We start from the raw sequence: 26,749 nt of genomic DNA on the forward strand, positions 1-26,749 counted from the left end.
TGCTGATTTTACGCGACCCCAAAAATCGACAGGATCCGTTAAGCTATCGCCTCGTCCGATAGGATCCGTCAGAGCTCTCGTTCTTGGTGGAGTTGGGCCTGTTCCACCCCAACTCCCAGTTTATATCGGCTCGTCAGTTCCCGGTGAAAAAAGAATTGGCTGGCGGCCGTCTGGCTTGCGGATGCACGAACGACGGGTGGACGGCCGAAGGTAACGTAGGTTGCTTCTCGAAGATAGTTCGTTCTCGGATGTTTTGCTATCGGTGTCGGGTCAAGGAAAAGAATTACGTTACAATATATATATACATACATTATCACGAGGTGCCCGGCACGACCCCGCTATAATTAATTTATCTACAGGATCGTCAGGAAGCGCTAAAGAGCTAGGAATTTCGAAAAAATTAGAAGTTCTTATCGGGAATCGAACCCGATACCTTCGGACGGCCAAATGAAGGAAAAGAATTACTTTACAACTCTTTGGTTGTAACTTCTTATAATAGTCATTATTATAAGTTTAGTAGCATCTTAATTCTTTAAATGCCCTTATTGCTCTATTCTAATTTATTACTTATTATTATTACGTTTCATTCTTGTGTAATCGGTCTGCGGGGTTCTACGGCCCCTGAACGAATAAATAGAATTCTCTTTCTCTCTCTTTCCATCTTCATGTTCTTTTTACGATATTAAATTGTTATACTGTCAATCGCGTTACGACTTTGTAAATCGATGGATAACTTCTAGCATGGTCGAGTTCTTGCTTCGCGCTATCGACAAACATGACTCTGGCTGCGAGCAAGATCTCTGTGAAGATATCTTCAGGAACATCATCAATTGTTTCCTCCAATGGCTTTTAGGATGAAAGGCACAAAATTTCTGTTTCTATTCTGAAAATTAAACACGTATCTAATATACAAAATGCTTCGAAGTAGTACCATGCTCGCCCGCAGCCTCTGCCAGTCATATAACGTTAACGGTTAGTCAAAACGCTTGAAAATCAATCAATCTAAGTAACATCTGCTCCCAGTAACCTCAAGAGTGTATCCGTGTACTAGGTACTTCTCCAGATCGTACCGTTTGGTATTGCTTTGGTTTTCGTAAATCCAGCAACCACGGCTCCAGCATCTTTGACAAGATACGATATGAGAAGCTACGATATAGACCAGAAAATGGTGAAATCATAGCGACAGTCCAAGTACCAGCGACCGATATAGTTCACTAAGAGGATATTTATTTTTGAAAATAAAGGATATTACGAGCAAGTAGAATCCCAAAGATCGAGCGACCGAGCTGACCGGGATGCTTCGGAAATTCGTGATGTGACACCGGATGAACGTAACGTGCGCAGCTGGAGAGCTGACGATGATGAGTGGAATGATTACGAATATTAGTTGGATGATGTGAGCTAAAAGGGCGTTACAGTGTTAACCGATCGTCACTCGGAATCCGTCCATCGTTAATCCGTAAGATTTTCGCAGTAGGTGCGCATTGGATTGTAGAATTACCGTAAGGCGCTTCTATCGCGGCAAGCCTCGCCGCTTTCCCAAGGAAAGACGCATTATCAGATTGGTTTGCACGGTTAGCATTCACCAGTCTTTTACATTCATGAAGCTTTTATTCAGTTGATTTGACTATACGGTTCGTATTCACGGCTCTCGATTTGATTTGCATTGATTGGAGTGCCGGCTTTTCCAATACCCACAGAATGCACTTCCGTGTCAATGTTATTTCTATGTGAGCGTTTACGGGACGGGAATACAGGGTGGGATGAAAGGGGGGCAGGCACGTGTTATACGATGAATTTCAGTTGGTAAAAACACCGATACCGCACTTTTGACTCAAGCCCCTTTTTTTCACTTGAAGTAAAAACGCAGCGTCTGCCTAAACGAACGGACGGACGTTGATAACGAGGAGATGCAAAAATGATTGGTAGGAAATAAGAAGAGAGGAAAAACTGAGGAGCAGATGATGGAATGTTCGTTGCCATGACTGCAGTTACGATCATCGGGTTGGTTGAGGTTGGCAGATGCAAGAAAAGTATGCCGATGTTTCTTGCTTGACGATTCTAATTCTGTCCTTGTAGAGCAGCTGGCTGGCAGTTATATTGTACGTATGTTGGCAGCAGGTTGATGATTAATCGATTCGTGGCGATATGTCCTGAACGTTACTCGTGTGTGTTGACTACCGACGGCAGGGGCCTCAAGAGATGACAGTGAAAAATTTCAAGAGACCAAATATTTAGTAGGATGCTTGTGAAACCGCAGCCTCTTCTACGTCCATCAATAAAAATCATATTGTCATTAATAAAAATATTTATATTGTCACGTGACAATGATCCGCTCCGAAGCCCTGATCGCTATGTTTACTTGGGAGCAGCCTATCTTGAATCCATAAGATCAAAAGGCGGGCAAACATAAAAACCTACTGGAAAACTAGAAGCATATTTGATACCTAATCGTCGCTGGATGATCTTTCACTTTTACACTTTTCTCATAAAATAGCAGCGTAAGGGCCACCTGGGAATTTCTCAGATCAAATTGATTCGTATGCATCTATCCGAAGAATTCATCTGGACTTACTAATAACTAGATGAAATTTTATTCTCACTGACATATCTTTCACTGATTATCGAACAGATACAAGGTATCAACACTAATTTCGTTTATCATTAACGTCATCGTACAGAGTCCTGAAACAATCAAGTGCAGGAAATCTCCGTAGACGAAGAAGCTCGTGTTCCGTTTGCATTACCAAGAGCTCAGCATAATTTTCCTGGAGCTTCCTCATCAGTTCTGATCTTTCCACGATCATCTTCATCCTACCATCGCGACATTCTTCTTCCTCCTCCTCGGCAGTCAAGTTTCTCTGTAATTCCATTTCGCATCTAGTTACGTTCGTTTCCGTAATACTTTTGTCGAGGAGTGAATTATTCCTCTTAGTTGTCTGGATCTTATTATCAACATCATTCATCTTGAGGAGCCAATCTTTCAAGGATTTTTCAAAGATTCTGTGCATCACCTCTAGTTCTCGTTCCAGCTGCTGCGCAATCTTATCATCCTTGATGTTCTTAGCTTTGCGTTTCAAGTATACTTGAATATCTCTAGTAACATTTACATTTGCAATAGAGGACAATTCTTCCCGTAAATCTTCAATTTTCATTTTGAAATATTTGTGTGTCCATTCCTTGATGAGTATACCTCTATGAAAATTAATGGTCCTGGTCATGGCCTGTAACTTCTTATCACCTGCATTTAATATCGCCTGATTAACTTTCTCGACTTCGTATCTGGGTATGAAGATGGCGTTCCTCGTGTCCCTAAGATGCCCATTAGGTTGAATTTCGACCTGGCCCATCTTCAGCACGAATTGAGTCTCCACGTTCTGAGCAAAGTCGATCTTGTCCTGGTGCAGTTTGCCCAATTGCTCCCTCAGGTTATCTATCTCGGTTTTGTGTCTTGTAATTTTCTTATTTAATTCCATGATAGTATGTTCCGCTTCCAATATATCTGCAGCTATCGCTTTTATTTTCATTTCCATTTCTATTTTGTGTCGACGTGCCTTGACCAGATGGTCCCAGTGCCCAGAGTCTATGGACTGTGGCAATGTTGCAGGACGAATATCTAAGAGGTCCAGTGCTTTGACATAATCGATACAAGATTGAGGAATCAGGGTTGATTTTGTGAAAGTTGCCGCACACTTTCCTACTTCCAATAGGTCACAGGACAATATTTCTTTTGGTACTGTATAAGGTCTCCTCTTGTACTGCCTTATCAACAATTCAAGTAATCCCTTACCAACGGTATGAAATTCTGACCTGAACTTTTTTTCTATCGACTTTTCACGATAAGAGAAGGATTCAAAATTCACGCGCAATTCCGTAGTAGAATTTTGTAAGATACGTACATGTTCCATTATCAATGATAAATCTTTCTGTTTCGAAGCGATCTTCTCTCTGATAAGGTCATCCTCCATGAAGAGTTTCAATAGTTGAAAATTCCTCAGGCATATCCTCACGTAGCGCAAATTCAATTGAAGCGTTGCTGCTTCGACTTTCAGTCTCGTTTGAAAGAATTCACGAAGACGACTGTTAAACTTATCAATACCCTCCTTCAGAAGTCCGCTGACTTTCTGGAAATCGGATTCCAAAATTCTCCTGTATCTCTCTCGCTCGTGCTGTAGAAATTCCACATTGCTCTCGTATTGCTGTACCAAAAGTATATCTTCTGCTGTGTACTCGTCCGGTTCTTTCATTAGCATACACTGAGGCTTCGGTTCATCCTTCTTAATGATGTCCTCCCAGCGCACTTCCAGGACACCATCCATCATTGCCATCAGTGCCTTCTCGCGAAAGTCATCAGCCAGTAGAAGCAACCTCAGTCGATCTGCTTCCATGGTTTGTCTATCTAATATTTCCTGTTGAGATGGAGAAATGTATGGCTTCGCCTTCACTTCCTGTTCCATGACTCTAATGATGCTCTCTGGTTTTTCCTTGTGATGCCATTCTGGCTCCATTGGGACTTCCGGAATATTCTGACCGAACATAATATTCAATTCGGAATCAATATATCTCAATCTCTCATTTCTCTCTTGCACGAACGTCATTTCACGCTCTTTCACGCCATACATATCATTAAATAATTTATTGAAGTATTTACGTAGATTCATACAGTCCTGTACCAAGTTTCTATTGTCATAGATCATATGACAAAAGCTATAGACACTAAATTGTGGATGAAAATGCGATGAGGGTTCGATGAATCTATAAGTAGTCATACCTTCCATTGCTCTTTGATTATTAATCTCAGCAGCATCTATTCCTTTGTCCTCATCTTCTTCTGCAGCTAAGAGAAGTGCATCTATACGTTGCTTCTCGTCGCTGCGATGCAGTCTGACTTGCTTATTCAGTTCAATTTTCAATTGGGAGTCCGTGTAAACTCTCCATGGGCAAAAGCTGTCGTTCTCCATGATATTGGATATAACATCTTTTGAGAATTGGGACCACCTAAGATATTCCTGAGCGTGAGGATGTTCAGCAACAAAGGCGTAGTTCGTGACTTCGATGCTACCGAATATCGAGAAAATCGACTGGCCCTTGACTTTTTGGGGGTCCCAGAAAGTCGTCTTCAGCCAATTGGACACGCGATCCATCGAGATGCAATTCGACTCCAGTTCCAGCCTTGCATCTTCTCTCTCATCCCTGGCAACCTTCATCTTCTGCTCACGAGTCACTTTGTCCAGGTCGAATTCTGATAATGGCAATCTTTCAATTTCCGGACAGTTCTCGTTGATGTCCAAGAGTTTGGTCACTTTATATCTAAGGGCATTAAAATTTTTTTTAATGACATCCTTGTTCGAAGCGCATCCTTCAGCCTCCTCAGATACTTCTTGTTGCAATCGCCACTCTATCCAGGATAGTTTCAACGACCCTTCGTCAACCGTAAAATTAACCGGAGTTCTCATCAGCATTTCAGATATTAATGGATCCAGGGTACCATAATCGGCCAGAATAACATCCCTGTGTTTAGTGTATTCATCCCAATTGATGCGATATACATTTTCTGGGGTAGCCGAATCTGGTTCTTCGTCCTTAGACAATTTCATGGCCACTAAGGAACCATTATAGCCTAAGGCAATTATCAAGTCACCAGATAATCCCATAAACACATTTCTAGAACCTAAGTCCCATCTATGATGAGGCATCAATTTAACTACAATGCTGTTTATATTTTTATCTCTGATAACCACACGACCATCCATTGCACTGGTACCAATCCAATGTCTGTCACTAAATATGTTAGCCTGTCGTACCTCATGCCCGGTATTGAGAGCATCCAAAAGACTTACGTCCTTCCATTCTTGCATCTCAAAAACGTGCAATTGTTTAGACAAATAAGGGGTCCCAATAAAACCTGTTTCACTATCTGGACTGTAATGTAAGGACCTGAAGCCATTGCCAAGTTCCAACATATAGATAGGATCAGTAAACAGCAACTGACCAACTGGCTGATCATAGAGAATTATTTGATGACCGATGGCAGCTTGTTTCGATGACACGTGAAGTACAAGTAGTTTCAAATATCCACTGAGAGATTCGTACAGCAATACGTCTACTATTTGTCGTTTTGCCTGTAGTTGTGCTACCACTTCAAAGGGCCTCGTGTGTGATAATTCAATACAAAAACAATTGCCAGTTGTTGATTGGCTTGCTATCACATAATTAGCGCAGCGTGAAAACTTGAGCAAATCCAGACAGTCAGTTTGTAACTGATAATGCAAAATGACTTGTGGCGCCTCTGGGTTAATCAAACCCAGGAGAATAATTTCACCGCTGATACTGGTCAACGCTGCCATTGGATAATCTGGATGAGTCACGTGTTCGGATATGCCATCGGAAAACGGTAGGTTAACTTCAGCCACGTTTTTGCCAAAATGCGCATCTATAACACCAAGCTTGCGCGTTTCGTCGGTGACTGTTAAATGATGTCCCCAAGGATACAGAAAGTTCGCAAAACGATATTTTCTGCCATATTCCAAACGAGTCTCTAGAACGGCTGTATCCTGACCTTCCGCAAAATATATTTGCAAGAGATCGCCTTCGCGCGTGTGACAGTACAGACGATTTGTTTTAAATGAATTCGATCTTAGACTGTAGGGTGTGTAATCGGTTTTGATATACCACAATTTTCGCCATTGATTCTTTTCAGTTTTTCTGTAAAAACGTATCTGACAGAAGGTTGTCTTCAATATTATTCCACCATTGTACCAACATATTTCTGGCAACTGATCGCTGACACATTCCTGACAGCGTTGCGTGATAACGACCCGTTGCAAATTTGTACCGTCTTGATGGCACAGATAAACATCCGAGCGCTTATCAGTGATTGCTAATAAAAGCGTTCCCGAATCATATCCCCAATCCATTCCATGTGCCTTTACGAGATGCGGAAATTTGATACGATAATCTGTGAGGAGTACAGTTTTTCCAGAAGTATTTGCTTCCCATATGTGAACATTTCCAGTTTCTTGATTCAGATGAGCAATTAAGCACTTGCCCAGATATGTCGCCCTGAGTTTCTGTCCTTCCAAATTGTTAGCCTGTGTATCAACGCTGATTATCCTCTCACCAGTACGCCAGGACCAGATAATCAATGAGAATTGTGGCAATGATCCTAAGGAGACCAGCCAATCCCGAGTAGTGAAAGTGATAGCCAGATATCCATTGGCAGAACCACGTGTCAATTCTATAATCTTATTCATAGACGGATATGACTGGATCAAAATTCTGGGATTTGAAACTTTCTCGGAGAACGCAAACAGCATGAGGTTCGGATGTCCCGATATGCACTTGGCTCCTTCGCCAGTAGACTGCTTCGAGCACCAACGTAAACTAACCTTATTTTGTACAACGTTAAAAAATATTATATAGAATCCCGAAGTCCATGCCAAAACATCTTTGCCAATCCAAGTGAATTCTTCAAGTATTCCACCACGAATCCAGCAAGGTCTCCATTCACTTTCGTTCATCCTGCTGAGTCTGAATATCAATGGATTCTCAATACAGACGAACTGCGAACTGTCACTTAAAACATGCACATGTGGCACCGATAAAGAGAAAAACAATGAAAGGTCCCCGCCATAAATTCAATGCGAAGGTAATTAAGTCCCGAATCGACTCGGAGTTATTTTGATCCGTTTGGCTTTTGGCACGAGAGCAGGTATCGGCTTTAAAGGAGTTAAGCAGCCTTAAGACAAAAGCTGATTAGGATACGCGTAGTCGATGGTGGTTTATAAAGACCCCCATAGCGTGGCGTGATGAGGTCAAGCAGCAGGGAGTCATCTGAGCGAGGGCCGATCAAAAACTTATCCTTACGCCATGATATACTGCCGGTAGAAGCCTACCGACCTGACTGCCTCTTCTTCGCTGCCTTAGCTTACCTTGCCTCACCTAAGAGCTAACCTAACAGCCTGCCTGCCTGCCTGCCTGCCTGTCCGACTAAACGTCCATAGGCTTCTACTCTTTGGGATACGATACCACGACGTTCGCAAGGATCTGATGGATCGGCTTACCATTAAAGTGACGCCTGCTGCGTTTCGTATTTGCATAACTATCGATAAAATCGACCTTCTCCAGTAACCCCATTCCTGATATTTACCAATAGGGCTCACTGCTAACCAATATCTTCGATTCTGCTGAAGAATTCTCTCTCGATGAATTATTACCCATTACGGGATCAGACATAAGGGAGCCAAACGCGTAAGTCAAGAACCCATCGACTGCCGAACTTTCTGCAAACTCGTTCGGACAGCGTTAATGACTGGTCCTTGCATCATGAAGGGGTCAAGCATCCGGGTTGGCGGAAGATCTGGTCCCAGGTATTCGGATTTTAGTTTGTAGCACGCACGTGGTGCTGGTGCACTGTCCCGGTACGAAAGAGTGTGGGAACAGTCCGAGCATGGCGGGTAGCATTTAATCAGAGCCCAGGGAGTACGGTATAGAGGTATATGGTTCGGTTAGTTTTTGCTTGAGAGGTTGCCTGGAAATTGGTGCCAAATTAGTAAGGAGACGAGGCGAGGCTCACGGTGCCTTGGGCTGCGTGACGCGAGACATTAAAAGTAACCTCTGCTCTTCTCGAGCCCTCTCTCTACCTTCCATCTTCCACCCTCCCTCTTCCATCCTCCGATTGCCAGTCCTCCTCTTTCCTTCCTTCTTTCCTTCCCTTCAGAAGTCCGCTTCTTCGCTCCTCGCTTCGGCTCTACCGATCCTCGACTATCTCCCATACCGTCCTCACTTCACTTCAGTTCACTTTGCCAGGTCGAATCGATCCGCGGCTCCTCGCGATCCTCGTGCAACCAGAATTCCTCGACTATTCAGCAGCATCCATCCCTCGGCAAGTCTTCAGGTAGTAGGCAGTGCCTACTGTACGGTCAGAAAGCGAGACGGAGAGAATGAAGAAGGCAGCGACTTAGAACTGCCTCCCGGTAATCACGGTGTGTCTGAGGGCGCGCGCGCTCACCGAGATAGCAAATAAAAGAAAGGGGGGAAAAAAGTACAAAAAAAAAAGAAAAAGAAAAAAGAAAGCGAAGAAAACTCGCACTTAGTCCGAACCTCCGAGTGGTAGATATATCCCACTTGAAGTAGATACGTTTCCACATAGCCAGCTATTAGCTACATGCACACGTATGACGTACCTCTGAGATGCACACCGATTACCATGGAGATGCATTCCATGCCAGCACATCAGGCTCTGCGTGTGTCAAACTATCCCGCATCGTGAGAGCCGGATATATGTATCCACATACGTGATATACCCGAGGCATTCTCAATTCAGATAGCTCCTAGCAGGGCTGCCAATTACCGGAGATTCGCTTTAATTAACCGTACGAGATGTCGCTTGTGCGCGACATGAAAATTACTATGTCATTATTTAGTTAGGTACACGCGCTGCTGTATCACTTATTTATACTCCCCTACTGTCACGCGGAGCTCTCAGGTAGACGCAGACGTTACGTGACCGTTTCTGAAGACTTTATCGAATGGCTGTCGACACCGTGACGCCGCGACGCCAGGACGCTGAGAGACCAGCGCGTGCAAAGAACATCGCAAAGAGGAAACGTAATGAGAATCGAAATAGTCGGACGTCAAGTGGACGAGTCCTTCCCATCTCGGCAGCTGGATTTTGCCTCGCATGTTCAGAGGTCGAAGCTGCTCGGAGATTATAGATGCGTCGCGGCGATCACAGACGAACGTTTAAATCGCTAAACGTCAAATTACTCGGCTCTTCTCTTGCTTCTTCTCGTTCTTCCTCGGCTTCCTCTTCTTCTTTAGCTTCTCCTCTTCCTCTCTTACCGTCTTTCTTGTGAACCACCGTAAAAAATAATAGCGTGCGCTTCGAATAGATTCGGATGAGTAACTACGATTCCTTTCTTCCTTTTCTTCTCATTATCATTTTTCTTCCTCTTCTTTTTCGTAGTCTTGATTGTCCAGTAAGCAGCTGTGCCGCTCGCTTCGGAAATTAGTTACGGTTTCACGATGGTAGCGTCAATTACTACTGCCATTTTGATCGGCGTTCAAATAGATGGAAAGGAAGGATCAACTGATGCTGCGAGGGTCCATTGGAAAGTTGGCGAATATATTTCCCTCTCGAAATCGTGCGTGTATTTAGAGGATGATGCACGACCCGGAGACCACACACGAGCTCTTACGAGGTAACATCAATTAGCCATCGCTTAGAACGAGCGGCTCTCTTGTCCCGGTGCATCCACCGCATATAAATGCATCATGCGCGCATGTTACTTTATCCTGTATGCAGCGCCGCATACCAGCGACGCAGCGACCTAAGGAACACCAAAAGATTAACCACCATAGAGTTGCCACGATGACATATGGACTACCGGAGTCTTTGTGCGCTTCTGAATACCCCTTAAATTGGGGGGACGCGAACGCTTCAGGTCCAAGAAGACTCCTGCGTAGCTACCGAACATCGTTGCTTTGATGCATCGGACTCTTTCTTTTTTTTTTTTTGGGTAATCTGATTCTTTTTACGTATTCGAAATAAAAAGACTTCGGCGCGCAAATAACGGGACTTTAAAGGAAGTTTTAATTTTGTTGAACCTTCCGTGCTCTCTTACGCGTGTTGTGCCAATTGCTTGAGAGACTATAAGAGACAGTATGGGAAACAATGGAAAATCTCTTGTACGGACGTGGAGAGAAGTTCGAAATGCCAGCTATGGGAAGCAGATGCGTCTGTCATTAATATGAACTGGGTAAGCTATTAATAACCTGTTAATGAGGACTCATGCCCCTCCCCTATATGGTGTATTCGTGCGAGTCAAGAGGATATGTATAGGTAGACGCAGCACTATTCATGGACAAAGATTTACTCTATAGCATAAGGTATAAGCTATGGATTATAAGGTATAGGACGCGAGATATAGAACTGTGGGACCGTCAAAAGGCCCCAGCAAACATCGTGATTTATAATCCGACATGTACTTTCTGTACTGATGCGCTCAGACAAAAATGTAAATGAATAAAAAAAAAAAAATTGTAATTTGACGCAAATACGATTCAGGAAGAACGAGTTTTGTCAGAGACCAATAATCGCTATTTCAATAAGAATTTGAGACGCGATACAGTCGGTTTCCTTCAGAAAAGGAAATCTCTTCGTTCTCCAGATCAATTAGGTCCCGGACCAAATGGCCGTAGGCTGGTCTGGGACCTGATCAATTTGGGATCGATTATTCGTATCTTGGAAAATCATTCATTACTTTTGGCGAAAAAAAAAGGCACTGGCAATAGAATATTTTGCGCGTATCACTGATATACCTTTTGTCGTAATAACAAAATTGTTTTTCCGCCCGTAAGAGCTGAGTCTGGGGCCTAGACGAGAATGCGTGTCAGGAAAGTGGAGTCTACTTCTGGAGGAAGTGAACGATCGATCCACGTCATTCGTTGCTGACGGCTTCGAGACCTCCAGGAAAAAGTGATAGAGAACCTAGGGAGGTGGTCCAGAGAAGTTTTCACATGTAGAATACCATGATTGAACATACTGGTGGATAGCTCAATACTATAATTAAATGAGAACCTCTGGTATGAACGCAGGAACGCCCACGCCATGCATCAACCATGACGTAGATAGGTAATGCTGCTGCAGATGGAGAAGATGGTCCTCGGAGATATACCCTCCATTTCTACCTTAGTTAGGGTCAGCTATCTCGCGCGACCCATCTCCGCCTATCCAATCACACTGCACCCCGCGTATGGCACGCAAGCGATAATACACAGTGTCCCAATTATCCCGCAACACGACAGGGCCATATTTGCCGTGAGAGTATTTTCAGAAGGTCCGAATAGTCTTCAGCTACCTTGATCCCACGATCCCGACTGTACTGCGGCATCCTTGAAAATAGATCATGTTCCTCCCGACTATCGTGTATCTAAGCGATAATATTATGCCGGAATTCACAAATTCGTATCTCGTGCCAAAATCAATTAACAAAGTGCGCTAAAGCGCGTGGATTTAATTAGGGATTTTTTAAATATCTCTATTGAAATCGTATGGTTTTACGGTAAACCGGGTAATTACAGAAAGACACGATGGAGGTTTACCACGCCCCAGTCCCTTCGGGCGACCAATACGCGCTGTCGCCGGTTGTCCCCCATCAGCAGGGTCGAGGAACGACATTCCAACTCGACGAGGACGGAAACTGCCTGCGACGCGGAGAGACCCTATATATATGTATACGCCTATAGCTCTGCCAGCCGCCCCCAAGCTACACCACCTACACACTTCTACACAGATGCACAGCCCCACCTTCAATTCTACACTGGACGCAACGAGGGATGGTAGGCGGACACTAGAAAATGTCTCCGTACATATCAAGTCATCTTTCGCTATTTGCATCAAAATGATTTTTCAACCAACGACCGGCAACTTCGAATCATTCCACCCTAATAACCTAATAAAGATATTCGGTACACGCTACCGAGAATCTTTACTCTTTCATTCCTGTCTTATAAAATTAACGAAATATTGCAGGTCCTATGATTGTAGAATGATCAGAATGTATTCTGAAAACATGATATACGCGGGAGAATGATTTTAAGAAAACTGCTCTAGGATCGAAACATCCGCCTCTCGATAGTCTCGGAGTACAAGAGCCCCACCCTCGAATAAGGGCGGCGACCTATAGGAAGTGTCGCAGCGAGGGTGGCTAAGGGTAGATACCTAAAACGAGATCGAGTGACAAGGAAACGAGAGGACTGTCGCAGCAGAGTGGCTTGGCGAATCAGGAACGTCGTTCCGAGTGGCGTTGAGGACCTCAGGACGAGGACAGGAGAAAGAGCGCTTGCGCTTGCGACCGCTGGACACGAGGCGACACATCGATCCAGGTTTCTAGAACCTCCGGCCACCTTCCGCCTCCTCTACCACCTCCACGTTCACCTTCGACTCCGTCTTCTTTCCTTTTCTTTCCTTGATTAAACCGCTCTGACCAGCACATTTCTCCTAGCCGGATCCATCAGAATGCAGGATCCCCAAGAGGAGGTTGATTTTAATGTGTCTCCTAAGGAGGAAACCTGAGGTATCCATCTATTGATTCGTAGGTTGAACAGTTGCCAGAAGGATTGGCAGGATAGGAAGGATAGGAAGGATAGAAAGGAGAGAAAGGGTAGAAAGGAAGAAGGTGGGCATCGGCCGACAGGCTTACTCGCGTCTCACGGACGACATGGGGTGATATATTGCCAGGAGCTATACCTACCATCCCCAAGGCAGCCTGCTAGAACCAGCTAGAGTCCTCCCTTGAGCCTCCCATGCCAGCACTTCAAACTACCCCGCCACGAGCGCCTTTATTCGAACGAAGATCCATCTCCATAATGGCCCACACGCCCCCAAGCTTCCCACACGCTCCATCTGCATTGTGCTCCGTCTTGAAAACTCTTACGCTATGCAAAGCTTCTCTTTGCGGATACCAGAGATTTGCCACTTGGACTGCATTGCCGAACCTGGCCGTTGAACTACATGGACGCGTTTTCGACTTTGCCCTATTGAGATACAAAACATTTGTAGGACAAGAACAAAGCTCTCGAAAGTCCTCGAGAGACAATGCAAATTTCAAATGCAGGACCAATAGTGCAGCTGCATGATATCTTGTACAGATTTTCACCCTGCTGGAAATTAAACTTTTCCGAAGGATAAAAAATTATGAAAATCTACACGAAGGAGGAGGTTACACCTGCCGCCGTACAGACTTTTCCGCGGCACGGCGAAGAACAGATTAAGCTTTGGAAGGAGATTTATGGACGCGCGTGTAACGAGCAACTTTTTCATGTGATGCGCGCAGAGGGTTAGTGTCGGGGGCGGGATTAGCATAAGATCCAGCAGCTGCAGCCCATGGCCATCTTCTTCAGCGTTTTCGTCCCGAAAAGAATTAATCGCCCCAAGCCTACCTACAAAGAGAGGACGGGATTCAACCAATTCGCCAGAAAATAGTCAAGGGTACCTTTGGCTCGTCAGTATCATCATCCAACTATAGTACATTTTGAGAGCCAAATGTTTCATTTGTAGGATAATTGAGCGTAAAGGCAGCGTAATACGTCGATTAACAGCGAAGCCATGGTAGCGCCTGGCTACTGACACCGCACATCCATCGTACGCCGAGTATTCAATTAGGCAGAGGCCAACGATGAGGTCTCCTCCTTGCTCTTGGGAGAAAAGAGAAAATAGCCTGAGATACGAGTTCTCGAAGGACAGGGTGGTACCAAGGGATACCAACTGGACCAAAGACGTGCCAAGGGATGGCTATGGTCTCTACTGGACCTCTAGAGTTTTTCTCTCTCTCCCCCCTTTAGATATTAATGAGAGGATAGGGAGACTGCTTCAGACTCTCATTCCACTTTTGATCTCGACAGCAGCCTCTCTCGCACGGTCTAGGTCCTCCCCATTCTCGAGTGACAGAGAAAGAGTTTGGTGTGAGCTGCAAGATAGCGCGAGGAAGGGATGGAGTAGCGCGAAGACCTCTGGGAGAAAACGGGAGGGTCTTCTACACCCTCCAGTATCCAGCTTCCTATAGAAGTAGAGAGGGGTAGGATGTCGGAGGGTCACGAGAGGAAGGCACCGAACTCGAGATGGAGCTGCTGGTGATGCTGCTGCTACCGGAGGAAAACGAACCTCTGTAGGGTGAGAAAGGCAAGAGTAAGAGAGACGGAGACCTGGACCCCACGTAGGAGACGTTCAATACTGTAGCAGCGACGTCGAGCCAACGCCATTGGCTACCATTTTCTCTATAGCCTTCGTATCTACTCTCTGCTCCACTCTACTCTTTTACGCTACTTTCCTCTAAGCCATCATCCTCCACCGATCCACCGTCATTTCTGAATACAGACCAACTTTGGTCTTTTCCTCTATTATAGAGACACGGCTGCCTCTTGTAACCTCTTTGGCTGTTTGCCGAGCAGATTCGAAAAAAGAAAAAAAAACTGACTCCTGGTATACATGTTACCATGCTATAACATTATGGCAATTCGTTTATTTGTCAGGTCGACGTCGTGATAATTATATCCTAGTCTTACCTACGATTTATTTTATTATTAAGGACCGCTCACGAGTTTCTCGTGTTTCGTACCGCATCTGCTACGGACCGATCACGAGGTAGTTCGGGTTTTTGACACGCTGTCTTTAGATGTCACCTACTTTCATATATTGTGTCCACTACTGTATTCTATTTTAGAATTTCTGAAAGTTTCACAAAAATTACTTGATAAATAATAAAGTTGTGAAGTTTTTAGTAATGGGCAAGTTTTCCCAAAAACCTGCGGTCCCTGGCGTATGTCTTAGAGATTTCTATGCGGTACGCAATATGTTAATACAAGGATCTGGACTTGAAAATATTCGTACGTTGGAAATATTGTTACTTGTACTTAGCCATAATTGCGGCTTGACTACACTCCATTAGTTTAGGACGAGAACTAGACTGCAAAGAACCTGTGCAATGTGACTGTTATAAGATGGTTGAAACCCGAAACATAAGGACCGGAACCGTATCTTCAAGAACAATGTGGCTCATATCTCCCAAAGTAAACTAACTGCAGATTGCTACCGGCAGAAACTCAAGTGTTGTATTAAAAAATCGTGATTATAATTCATTGTAACAGAATCGTCATTACTATTTCCGCAGAACTCCAAGCAAGGAAACGTAAATCCCCTTAAAGAACAAGGGCAATTCTCTACGAACAATTGCATTGGTAGAATGTAGAGAAATCTGTAAAAAAAAGAAAACAAAGCATCGCGAAGATGCCTCCAAGGAAGTAGATGCCATCGAGAGCAATGATCTCCGAGCAATTACTTAAGATGCCTGACGGTGAATGTAACATCGTGGACGGCAAGAAACCAAAATCATACTCTAGCTAAGAAACCGTTTAACTTTTTCTATGAAAATATCCAGTCCTGTAGATTCTTCGCGTATTCAAGGAACGCAACATTCTTCTCTCGCAATGACTATGTAAAAGGAACCGTCAAAAAATCAGAATAAAAATTAAAAATGTAACAGCCCAAATGGGAAGCAAGCGTTTCGGCGTTTCTGCGGATTTCTACTATGCCAAATGTTCAGCTCCTAAATCTCGAGAATGTAATTCGATAATTGCGGCAATCTTGAGGCGCGCGTTTCGTTATTCCAACCATATGCTTCGACGGCCCGGTGAAAGCCTCGAGGCTAATCGGACTCTGAACTACCGGCTGTGAAATTTCCTCTACGACCATCCACCTTGGCTTGCCGTCAATGGTCAGTTTTCCATTTCCATTGGGAAGAAAAAGGGATACTTTTGAAACTTACAGGGGTAGATTACAAAAATTAGTAACAACCGCCTTCCCACTTGGACCTTGGTCTAAATATTTGAATGACGTTTCGAACAACGCACTTCCGTGCTGACCAGTGCTCGGAGAATAATGTTTTGATAAATAAAAGAAATTCCAAATGCCGCTGATATAAAGTTGGAGGGTCGGAAATGGTTGGTTCATTTAGAATTCTGACAAGGGTTAAAATTCTAGAAGTTGGACGAATTTAAGGCTGCTGTTCAGTTTGGAAAAATAGGTTAGTCGCAAAGAGTCTACGGGATTTCATAAGTGAACGCTACTTATAGGTAAAGTCATACGGAACATGAGATTGTCTTTAATACTCATGGTTTCGCAACATTTAGGAATTTCGCACACAGAGTTAAAAAAAGTAGTATACGACACGCGTCCACTTAAGTGATCGCGTACTTCGCGCACTTGTATCGTAATGTACTATTATAGTGATTTTTTACGACATATTTTTTGTAATAAAAATTTTAGATGAATCAGTCTTCATGGTGTCGATTTGAATCAATCTGAAAGATCGATACATTATATTGCTCCGAAAACCCTGATTTAAACCAATTTACGTCCAGGAATCGCGAAGTAAGAATCTTGCAATGCAGATAGCATAAGTTTGAATGAAAAATGTAACTTGAAAAAGCTATCGGAAAATAGACTTTGCGTAAAAAGATTTATAAGTTATTAATACAGTTGTATGACAAATATTTAAATTTAACAATAAAAATCCATTTGAAATAAGACTGCACAGAATCTTGCAAAAATATTTTGCCGTAAATATATATCGTTTCTAAAAAAGATAGATCAATAATGAAGAGCGCACAAAAGTAATCCAAAATTTCAAGAACATGACATTTCTTGTTAGCTCCTCTTTTAAGGTGGTCTGTTTCTTTGTTTCCATTTTACAGGTTTTTTTATAGTCGTATATTGTCCCTTGTCGTTTCGTGTACGACGTTCTACGTCGGCGATTCTGTTGTCGTGACGTTTTCAGGCTTGTCTTTATAGGAGTCCTTTTCTTCGGATTCAGGATTCTCATTATTTCCTTCAGAGATACAATTTACGTCCGCTACACTTTCGATGATCATAATTTCGTCATCGCTGTTTTCGCAGTTATCCAGATTTTTTGAAGTCTTCGGGAATAAATTGATTCTAGACGATTTTGGAAATTGTTCCCCTCTCCCAACAGATATTAAAGGAACTCTTTTCGGAGGTTTGCTGTGTGCTGGTGTCAGCTTCTTGGTACTTAATTGCTTTTGCATCTCTTCTTGAGTCATCTTCTTCGTAAAAGCTGTTATCAACGGAATTCTTTTTTTCTCCTTATCTTTTTCTTTTTCTTTATCCTTATCCTTCTCTTTGTCGTCCTTTTCAATTCTTTCCACGACATCCACAGCCACCTCACTCTTCCTCTTAGGTGGAAATATATAGGTCCAGCGATTCGGTATAGCAGCTTCGCTCCCGTATCTACTTCGAATTTCTTCAGAAACGTACCAGCAATTCTTCAAATACATAGGACCCTCCTCCGGACAAGCAATCCATTTACCGATCTCATTGATTTTCCTCAGAACGCTAATTTTGGACAATTGGGAATCGTTGGCTTCGCCTTGTTTACTCCAAAAGGCTATAAATTCTTTAACCAGGAAACGACGAGCATGCGTATTTCCATGGACTAATCGAATGAGATCAGGTATCGCCTCATTCGGTACTCTAGTCTTTTTCGATGAACCCTTCTCTGATCGTGAAGGCGTCCCGATATCCTGCACGTTCTGATTTTCAGTCTCTTTAGGGGCGCATAGAGTTATCGGTATCTCTCGAATCCAGGCTTGCCGATCAGATAAGAACTGCTTGAGATATTCTATAGCTAAACATCGTTAAACAATTGTATTTGTTAAATATATTTCGTTTACAATTATTCATGTTAGATTCTACGCAATGCTTACTGCTCTCTGGGAATTCGTGAAGAGGACCCTGCCAAATGCACCCAATGACTTTTGGCTTGATCCTCGCAGTTTTCGTTTTTCTCTCTTCCTCGAACTGTTCACCTAAAATCTTCAATTTCACTTTCTGCGTCTCTGGGGACTGATAAAAAAAGATACGATACAACATGTGACGTAAACAACACAGAATATATTATTTCAAGCATCATCATATGATATCTCACATACCATATCTTCTGTCTCTTCCTCGTCGGGCTGTGCCTCCTCATCAGAGAGGTATCTAGAATAAAAATGTCAATAAAAAAAAAGATCAATTAACCTTCAATAGTACCAATCGCTCTGACCACTCACCCATGAGGTACCATAAATTCGTTATCCACGTCGTACTCGTTATCATCCGTGTTCTCCTCATCCTTCTCATCATCAGACCCTTTGAGTGATTCTCCCGGTTCCTCTTCCTCCCATTCATCATCAGAATCAATATCGTAATCGAACCATTTCTGTAAAAAAAAACATACATGATCCACTTTGAAGTTCCATAAAATTCAAGACTCCCACGCACGTTTCGTCGAAATGATGGAAAAATTTGCCTAAGGAAACAGGGAAGGTCGTGATCTATTAGGAATCTCTATACTATTTAATTCCTCCTATAAATTTCATGATCAACTACAGGCAGAGCCACTGATGAATAAGCAGGACGTTCGTATCAGGAGTACTTCCTCGGCGGGCGATATCAGACTAGAGCTTCGAACGTGTCCTGTAGAGACGTACCCGTGGAGTATTTCCACTTCGTTAGTCACTCAGGCTACTCAATGGCTGAAAAGTTAAATCAGAAGAGTTGTCATTCCTATTAAGAATCCAGTGTTTAAGATGAACGTTGCCACTGAACACGTAGGTGCAGTAGTGATTTTAGTCCAACGCTGCGATCAGCCGGTGCAATTGTTACCATTATGATAAAACTTAACTAAGGAAGCTAGTGGATTTATTGTGAACAGTTGATAGAGAATACACTGAAAGTGTCCACTAGCAAGGAAATGGGCATTTCCTCGAAGAAATAATGAAATTGAAAATATGGATCTTTAAATTCTGGAGAGAATCATCTTGGCTGCCGATTATTAATAAAGTGAACAACTGCGAAGGTTCAGAGTCTGATATAACAACAAATAAATTCTTGAGTGAAATAAACAATCTTGTTCGGTAGATCCAGAGCGTTATCAGACCCGAAATATAATTTGATCTTGAGCAAGTATTGGCGCACGCATGCAGCTTTTGGCAGCGATATGAAGGTACGTTGGGAATGTGTGTCATAAATCTTTATTAGGCAGATTATTTCAGCGTGAAAACGTTGCTCAGATAAAATAATGAACAATTGTCGATATCGCAAGAAAAGCATCGACACGCTTACACGATAAGTACAGAATGCGTTAAACCCATATCGCGAAGCAGATACTCGAGCCTTCAGGTATGACGCAAAAATGAAAGCAGTCACAGGAGCGATAGAGGGTCTAAGTGAATGCATCCGAAGAGTCGAGGAGGCGAAATGGAAAGAGAAAAGAAGAAGGCACGTATCTCGCACATGCAATGAAGTTATAACAGGGAGCCTGAAGTGGCTGTCATTATTTACAGCGTGTTGTCACCCATCGGGCCATCTGTAATAGTTGTTTCATGCCTCATAGAGATTAGGCCTTGCCCCGTAGACTATAGATTAAAAAAAAACCACTATTCACGCTGTCACGCATCTCTATACATTTACCATAAATACATATCATACATTTGGGGTAAGCTGCATCTCATAAAGCATATCCATCCAGTCGGTATGGTAAGACTTGGCAGGACGAAATTAATAACTCTTATCGTCGATGAAAAAAACGTTCTCAATTGGACCGACGCCTCCTCTACGGATACACCTGTAACCCCCGAGGGTATCGTTGACGTAAAATTCACAGCAGGTAATTACGTATCAGGAAATAAAGCGCATAATTCTGATCGGTACGATGACTAGGAGCGCGAATGGGATCATTATTGTTAGGTTCGATCGGACAACCTCAGCATGTGGCGCACGCCGTGAGGATGCGAAGTCAATAAATTAAGTTGGAAAGCGAAATCGAGTATGCGGCTTAAGGATCTCGCACGCGATGATCGTGCGGTTAATCGAGATTAAATGTGGCGAAAAAGCGCACAAAGAAATGGCATGGATCAGCTTGCAGGAAAAGAAAAACAGTTGCACATGCTACCGAGTGATCTGTCTATAATGAATGGAGAGAGGCTGGATCGGTCTGATTGCGTCACTTGATATCGATCAGCGTCACGGCTACGCAATTCGAGAGTTACAAAACAGAAGTGAAAAGGGCTGTTAATACGACCCACGATGCGACTCGATCGACACAAGATCCAAAAAGCTGAAAGCGCTTGCGCGTCATCACCAGCCAACACTGGAACGTATCCGTTTTCCTCCCCAGTCTTTGGGCGATAAAAGAGAAAGAGAGAGAGAGAGAGAGAGAGAGAGACAAAGAGAATGAGAGAATGTCTCTCTCTCTCTCTCTCTGACTCTCTGTCTGAAATCCGTTACTAACGGTTTACCACTTTGAAAAGATAATACAAGGTGTATACTATAATACAAAGTCGTTCTTGATTTGCGATCATCAGTAAAGAAAAATACCCATAGAGAATCCAGTAGAAAAGAGGAATATGCCAGCATTTAACTTGAAAATCCACTTAGGAAGCCGCTGTCATCGAAATGAAGTGATCAAAATATATGGTGAAATGATCCTACCGGAATAAATGAATGACCAATGTCTTTTGTGCTAATAAAAAGAAAGGCTACTCGCAGGAGGACAATTAGGACGCTTCGCGCTCATAAATATCGAACGGGTAATCGGCTTATCGTCCAATTAGCAGCCATTTGGGGAACGTTTGAAAATAGTGAGCATGTTGCGCGAAGCAGGGACGCGTCTGGACCGTCGCCGTTCTGGAACCCGTGGCCAACGGGTCCCAAGGGAGAAACGCCGGTGACGGCACCGCGTGGCACAAACTTGATATCTCGTCGAGTCCCGACGCGACGTCGTTTCGATCTACTCTCGATCGCCAACCAGTTTAAAAAGGTCCTTCGTGCGCGTAACATCCCCAACTTCAAAAGTTCAAGTTTAGCCAAGATCAAAAGAGGGTCCGGCCATTGTTGGACCATACGTGGCTAAGGCCGATGATTCTTAAGGATCATTCCGGACGCGTCCTTTCATCCGAATCATTGATACAAGACAATAGAATGCACCGGGTCGAGGCGGCACTGAGGTGAAGTAAAGGGATCTGTGTTTTGTAACCGGGATGTTCGAGCCGGTCGGTACTTTTGAAAATTCTTATCGTACGAATTTCGATTCTTCCATGTTTGACGTGAGTATTTTTCATACAACTTTGACAATTTCTTGTTCCTTCCGTTGACGCTTCTTGTGCTGCACATTAAAGTTCATGAAAGGTGTGACGAGAAGTTCTGAGATCAGTGCTACACGATAAAGAGGCCTCTGCTGTTGAAGTTCGCGCGATGCACGCTGACCCATATGCGAAGACGTCGAGCGACCTATAATTCATTATGATTGTACGAAAAATATGAAAAATCACACACAAGCGCAGGAGACCATCCTTTGATGGGCTGCGAATGTGTTATATCACGTGACACGTATGTCGCACGATGTCAAGCTTATTTTATCGTTAGTCACTCGTACGCAATCATCCTTTACCTATGTCACTCAGGAAGCAAACTTGACAGTCGGCATATAATAATATATGCATTTTCATATAATTTTGTATTCTCAATCCAGATTGCAGACGAACTATTTTTCTCGGCCCTGGGCCTGGATATGAATGGACCAGATACTGAAAATCATCTGCTATCCCCAAGCACCTCATTTTTACCTTGCGACCATGAAACGCCCTGTACCACGCCGCTAAGCGAAAATTCGGAATACATCGATTACCCCACGAATCCTATTGGATTTTCTGTCGACTGTTACACGAATTTGACAAGCTCACCTGAAACACCCTGGAGCGACTGGACCACCAATGCCTCCACGTCTTCGAGTGAGTATTAACATTTTAAATAGAACATCAAGATCATTTTTTTGAAATACTCATTTCTTGCCTGCAGGCTGTCTAAGCGAGCTCAGTGAATTAGACTCGGAATTGGAATGGTGCCTGGATAAGAGTTCGAATGCTGGCCTACCGGAAAGGACTCCGCTCTGCACTCCAGGATGCGAAGGATTTCTGCATTTGCCATTACCAAAACCGAAGACACAATTGCAACACGACGAGCCTCTCTTGGTACTGGGGATCGACCTTAGGGCCTTGGAAGATTCCCTGGGTATGGACCACAACAATAATCAACTAGAGGAGAGTCTGTTACTCTCTTCCGCAGCTAACGCAGCTCTCGCAACTCACGACTATACTAATAGAAGTTTGGCTCATGCGGCCGAGGACCGTTGCTTTCCTTGCACCTATCAAGGATGTATCAAGGTAAACGTTAATAGATTAATTATACATCCTGAAAGGGCCCAAGTAATTATTTTGAAGAATAATTATAATTTTTGAAACAGGTATACGCAAAGGCTTCTCATTTAAAGGCGCATCTTCGTCGCCACACCGGTGAGAAACCATTCGCCTGCACTTGGTCAGGATGCGGATGGCGCTTCAGCAGATCCGACGAATTGGCACGACACCGAAGATCACATTCTGGAGTAAAACCTTATCCTTGCGAGATGTGCTCCAAAAGATTCGCACGAAGCGATCATTTGGCGAAGCATCGTAAAGTGCATCGTAAAAATGCATATCCTTTGTTTCAAGGATCGAGAGAATTTCGTCCAGGGAAGGTGAATGCTTTGCCGACAGAACTCTAGCGGATGTTTCTCTTAAGTTTTGTCTACCCTTCGATATTTTGAATTTTACCTCCTTTTTTTTATGGCCGCGATTATTGTCCTACTGAGGCTCCGTAAATACTCTATTAGTTAGTATCGTATGTAAGTAGAATCAACGTTAAATCCTTAGTTCGTAAGTCTACGTGAATGAAAAAAAAAAGGTAAAGAAAAAAAGGCAACGCCGTATCATCAATGAAGCCTCGCAATATCCTAAGTCACAGATTGATAGTAAGAAACTTTCCTAAAAAGATAATAATCCTCTAATTGAGCTGAAAGAGAAATCTATTTACGTAGGTATACGACTAGCACACTCTAGCTACTCTTCCGGCAGTTATACTTAATGTTAAATATGGATTTGTTAATAGGAAATGTGACATTTTATAAACTGGATAATAATCGAAAATAATCAAAGCATATGCCATCTACTGATAACGAAACATGTAATGCAAACAAGCTTGCAAATTATTCTATTTACTCACCGTGTCTTTGGCAAATGGTCGTCGTGCTGTGATACTTTCGCTCTTCTTACGCCATGTCCCCCGATATGCTGGTCGCCGATTCTCCCTGAACATCAAAAGCTTTGCTCTGCCCAAACTAACCGAAGAATTTTTCTGATCGATTACGTTCGAGTTGTCCTCTTCATCGTCATCTATGCGAAATATAATTCATTTTTACAGCCTGTCTAAATGATGTAGATCAATTTTTTGCTTACCGATTAGGATCACGTCGTCTTTCGATTCCGCGGGCCACGTTCTACCGAACGTTCGTATTGCTCTGGAACCACTTTTTATTTCTTCCAAATAAAGTTGACATCTTACGGATTCACCTGCACACACTTTATCAAGCTCACTTTTTTCTGATTCACTTAAATTTCTTCTGCAAAGCGGAGCTATTCTCATGTCAGCTTTTATTTCAAAGGGCATGAAATTCTGAATCTTTATATGTTCCTCTTCCGCCGATTTGTTTTCTTGCTTTTTGGCTACGAAAAAACTGGCGAAATTTGAAGCAGCTTTCTGTTTTTTGCGCTCCGCTTCGAGTCTTTCTTCTTCCTTTCTTTTTCTCTCTTCTTCTTTTGCTTCCTCCCGTTTACGACGATCCTCTTCCTTCGCTTCTTTCTCCTTCTGCTTTTGCCTACAAGAATATTATTTGTTATATATCTATTTTTATGATATTCATAAATCATCACACAGTACGACAAACAAACGCACTCTATTTCTATTTGTCTCTTTAGTTCCTTCTGTTCCTTCTCTTTCCTCTTTTGTTCCTTTTCTGCGCGCTCTTTTTCTTCTCGCTCTTTGCGCTTCAATTGCTTCTCCCTTTTACGGCTTTCCCGTTCTTCTAAACGCTTTTTTTCCTTTTCCTATTAGTTAACAATAAAAAATTAACAAAATGATTCAAATCTCTATGGACTTAAAGTATACAAAAAGAAAGCGATACTTGTAACTTTATAAAATCTTACCATTTTTAAATGCTGCATCCTTTCACGACGTTTAACGCTAGCCAAGTGTTTCTCTATCTGTCTTGGAGTTAGTTTCTTAACTTTGACAACAGCACATTTCATTGCGTCCTTTGATGTTAATGAATCATTTAACTTATCTTTTTCATCAGATTCATCATCAGATTTTTCGTTCACTTCTTCTTCGTCTTCTTCTTCATCTTCAGAGGATAACGATGGTGTATCAGAATCGGTATCAGAATTTTTGCTGGTATTATCATCAATCCCATTTTCTTTTTGTGTGTCACTTGATTTATCTTTTAAATCTAATTTTTCAAACTCATTTACTCTCGCTTTGTCATTTTCATTAGACTGCTCTTCATTGCTCTTGGAAACTAAATCCTCCATTTCCATAGGTTTTTCAGTATTCTCATTATTTTCACTTTTATTCTCAGTATTCGCTAATTCTTCAGTATTACTATCTTGCTTCTTATAAGTCTTCTGTAAAAATTTGGTAAGCGGTCTCTGCTTTATCTGTTTCTTCTCTGCCAATTTAGAGAAACTTGCTTTTGTGTCCTTATCACTGACTGCTTCATCTTCTTTTTCTTCACTTTTTGACTCTATAATATGAATGTCATCATACTCAATTTCCCTTATATCATTTGTGACATCTTTTTTGGAATTTTCTTTTGTGGTAATTTTAACCACTTTAGGACTTCTTGTTGTAGATGGAGAATTTAATTTTCGTTTTTTATTAGATACAGTATTAGTTGATTCCACAGAACTGAGTGTTTTAAAAGGCAACCGTCCTGAAACAGAAACAGTTCCATAATTATCATACACTTGTTACAAAAATCACAATTAAAATAATATGTTAAATCCCTTTAAAAGACTCAATACGAAATAGTCATAATTACCTTGCTTCAACTTTTTTTTTGACGGTGTAACCAACTCTATGGTGCAATCTTGATCATTCATATCAACATCCATAACTTTCATTTTAGTTAAGCTGTAAGAATGGAATACATTTTTCTCGTGAGGGTAAATAAAGAATAACGATATTTTTAAAGGTATTATATGATATAAGCTAAAGTCAAGTAGTATATACGACAACCTACCTTCAGCATGTCAAATAAACTTAATCCTCGTGTAGTGAGTCGAACGCAACAAAGGGCTTATCGAATCCACAACACTCGATAACTATAACCATACGAATTTGAATAGAACGCGAAATCTTTCAAGGCAAAAATATTCCAGTAAGGTAATAAAAATAAATAGTTATCAGATTTACTATTAACAATTTTATGAAAAACTTTAATATAAAGCTACAGAACAGCCATAGTCGGCTCGTAACGAAATACGCGGGAAATACGTTATAGAAGGGGAAGCTCCGAGAATATTGTCCTGGTACGTAGAGAGAGAACATCCAAGCAGGCATCACAGATGAGTAGGGAGATCCTCCTTCCTTCCTTTCCTTATGGCTGTATCCCCAATGGGGTACATGTGCCAGTAACTGGTCCTAATCATCAAGGTTGGAAGTTCGACAATAGATGGCGATGTACCTTGGGAGACGGGCCTTATTCAACTCAGCGTGAGGGGACCAACAAAGTTTATACACCGAATCCGAACAGTGTTGGGCGAAATCCGTATAAATACTCACTTAAGTTTTCATATGAAAACTCATTGGTGAATGCCGCTGGAATCTGGGATGAGTAGGGAGAAGCACAACACTACGATTTTAGGCAGAGATGAATAAGGAGACGCACAACGCTACGATTTTGGACGATACCAAAATCATGGCGCTAAATCGTAGCGGCGAGTCTGGAAGTAGGATTATGTGGTCATTGCCTCCGTCGATAAAGCATTTCCGCCGTAGCTAAGCTGAACGAGATCATGAACGCGTAGTTTGGTGGACAGAGGTTCTCCGCTACTCACCGCTGAAATCCAAAGCAACCCTTAGAACGAGATTTGGAAGTATAGAACTTCTTAAGAACTATTGAAAAAGCCTATTGTTGAAACATTTTTAAGACAGTGCAGTGCCAACTTGACAACCAATGTTTACTAAATATTATTCGATCTTGATTTACTTTCAAAATTTATACACAATATAAAATTGAGGCTTATTAAAAATCTC

The 26,749-nt window shown here is 42.5% G+C and overlaps 3 protein-coding genes across 6 annotated transcripts; 1 reads left to right on the forward strand and 2 right to left on the reverse strand.

Moving 5' to 3' along the window:
- Window positions 1-2,648: 2,648 nt before the first annotated feature.
- LOC107270366 (cilia- and flagella-associated protein 43-like) lies at window positions 2,649-7,520 on the reverse strand. The gene has a single exon (XM_015745308.1). The coding sequence runs from the start codon at window positions 7,518-7,520 to the stop codon at window positions 2,649-2,651; it is 4,872 nt and encodes a 1,623-aa protein (XP_015600794.1).
- Window positions 7,521-16,999: 9,479 nt separating this feature from the next.
- LOC107270368 (chromatin assembly factor 1 subunit A) lies at window positions 17,000-26,428 on the reverse strand. Of its 2 annotated transcripts, none has more exons than XM_015745309.2 (11): window positions 26,276-26,428; window positions 25,734-26,134; window positions 25,533-25,624; window positions 24,640-25,424; window positions 24,389-24,540; window positions 23,893-24,311; window positions 23,660-23,829; window positions 18,631-18,779; window positions 18,508-18,559; window positions 18,283-18,421; window positions 17,000-18,203 (listed from the first exon to the last, which is right to left on the reverse strand). In XM_015745309.2, exons 3-11 carry the CDS (start codon window positions 25,612-25,614, stop codon window positions 17,302-17,304), a joined length of 2,850 nt encoding a protein of 949 aa, XP_015600795.1. In that variant the 5' UTR covers window positions 25,615-25,624; window positions 25,734-26,134; window positions 26,276-26,428; the 3' UTR covers window positions 17,000-17,301. The 2 variants fall into 2 exon arrangements, with proteins under 2 accessions (XP_015600795.1, XP_024943502.1); XM_025087734.1 differs by having other exon boundaries at window positions 25,734-25,815; window positions 26,276-26,389.
- On the forward strand, window positions 18,939-23,378 carry LOC107270369 (Krueppel-like factor luna). 3 transcript variants are annotated; one of them, XM_015745311.2, is made up of 4 exons: window positions 18,939-19,565; window positions 22,092-22,350; window positions 22,418-22,782; window positions 22,863-23,378. In XM_015745311.2, the coding sequence occupies exons 1-4, from the start codon at window positions 19,560-19,562 to the stop codon at window positions 23,160-23,162; spliced, it is 930 nt and encodes a 309-aa protein (XP_015600797.1). In that variant the 5' UTR covers window positions 18,939-19,559; the 3' UTR covers window positions 23,163-23,378. The 3 variants fall into 3 exon arrangements, with proteins under 3 accessions (XP_015600797.1, XP_015600796.1, XP_024943503.1); XM_015745310.2 differs by lacking the exon at window positions 18,939-19,565 and adding an exon at window positions 20,843-21,666; XM_025087735.1 differs by lacking the exon at window positions 18,939-19,565 and adding an exon at window positions 21,719-21,868.
- Window positions 26,429-26,749: the final 321 nt, after the last annotated feature.

The sequence above is a fragment of the Cephus cinctus genome, unplaced genomic scaffold (assembly GCF_000341935.2).
Source record: "Cephus cinctus unplaced genomic scaffold, Ccin1 Ccin1_scaffold0736, whole genome shotgun sequence".
Taxonomy (NCBI): domain Eukaryota; kingdom Metazoa; phylum Arthropoda; class Insecta; order Hymenoptera; family Cephidae; genus Cephus; species Cephus cinctus.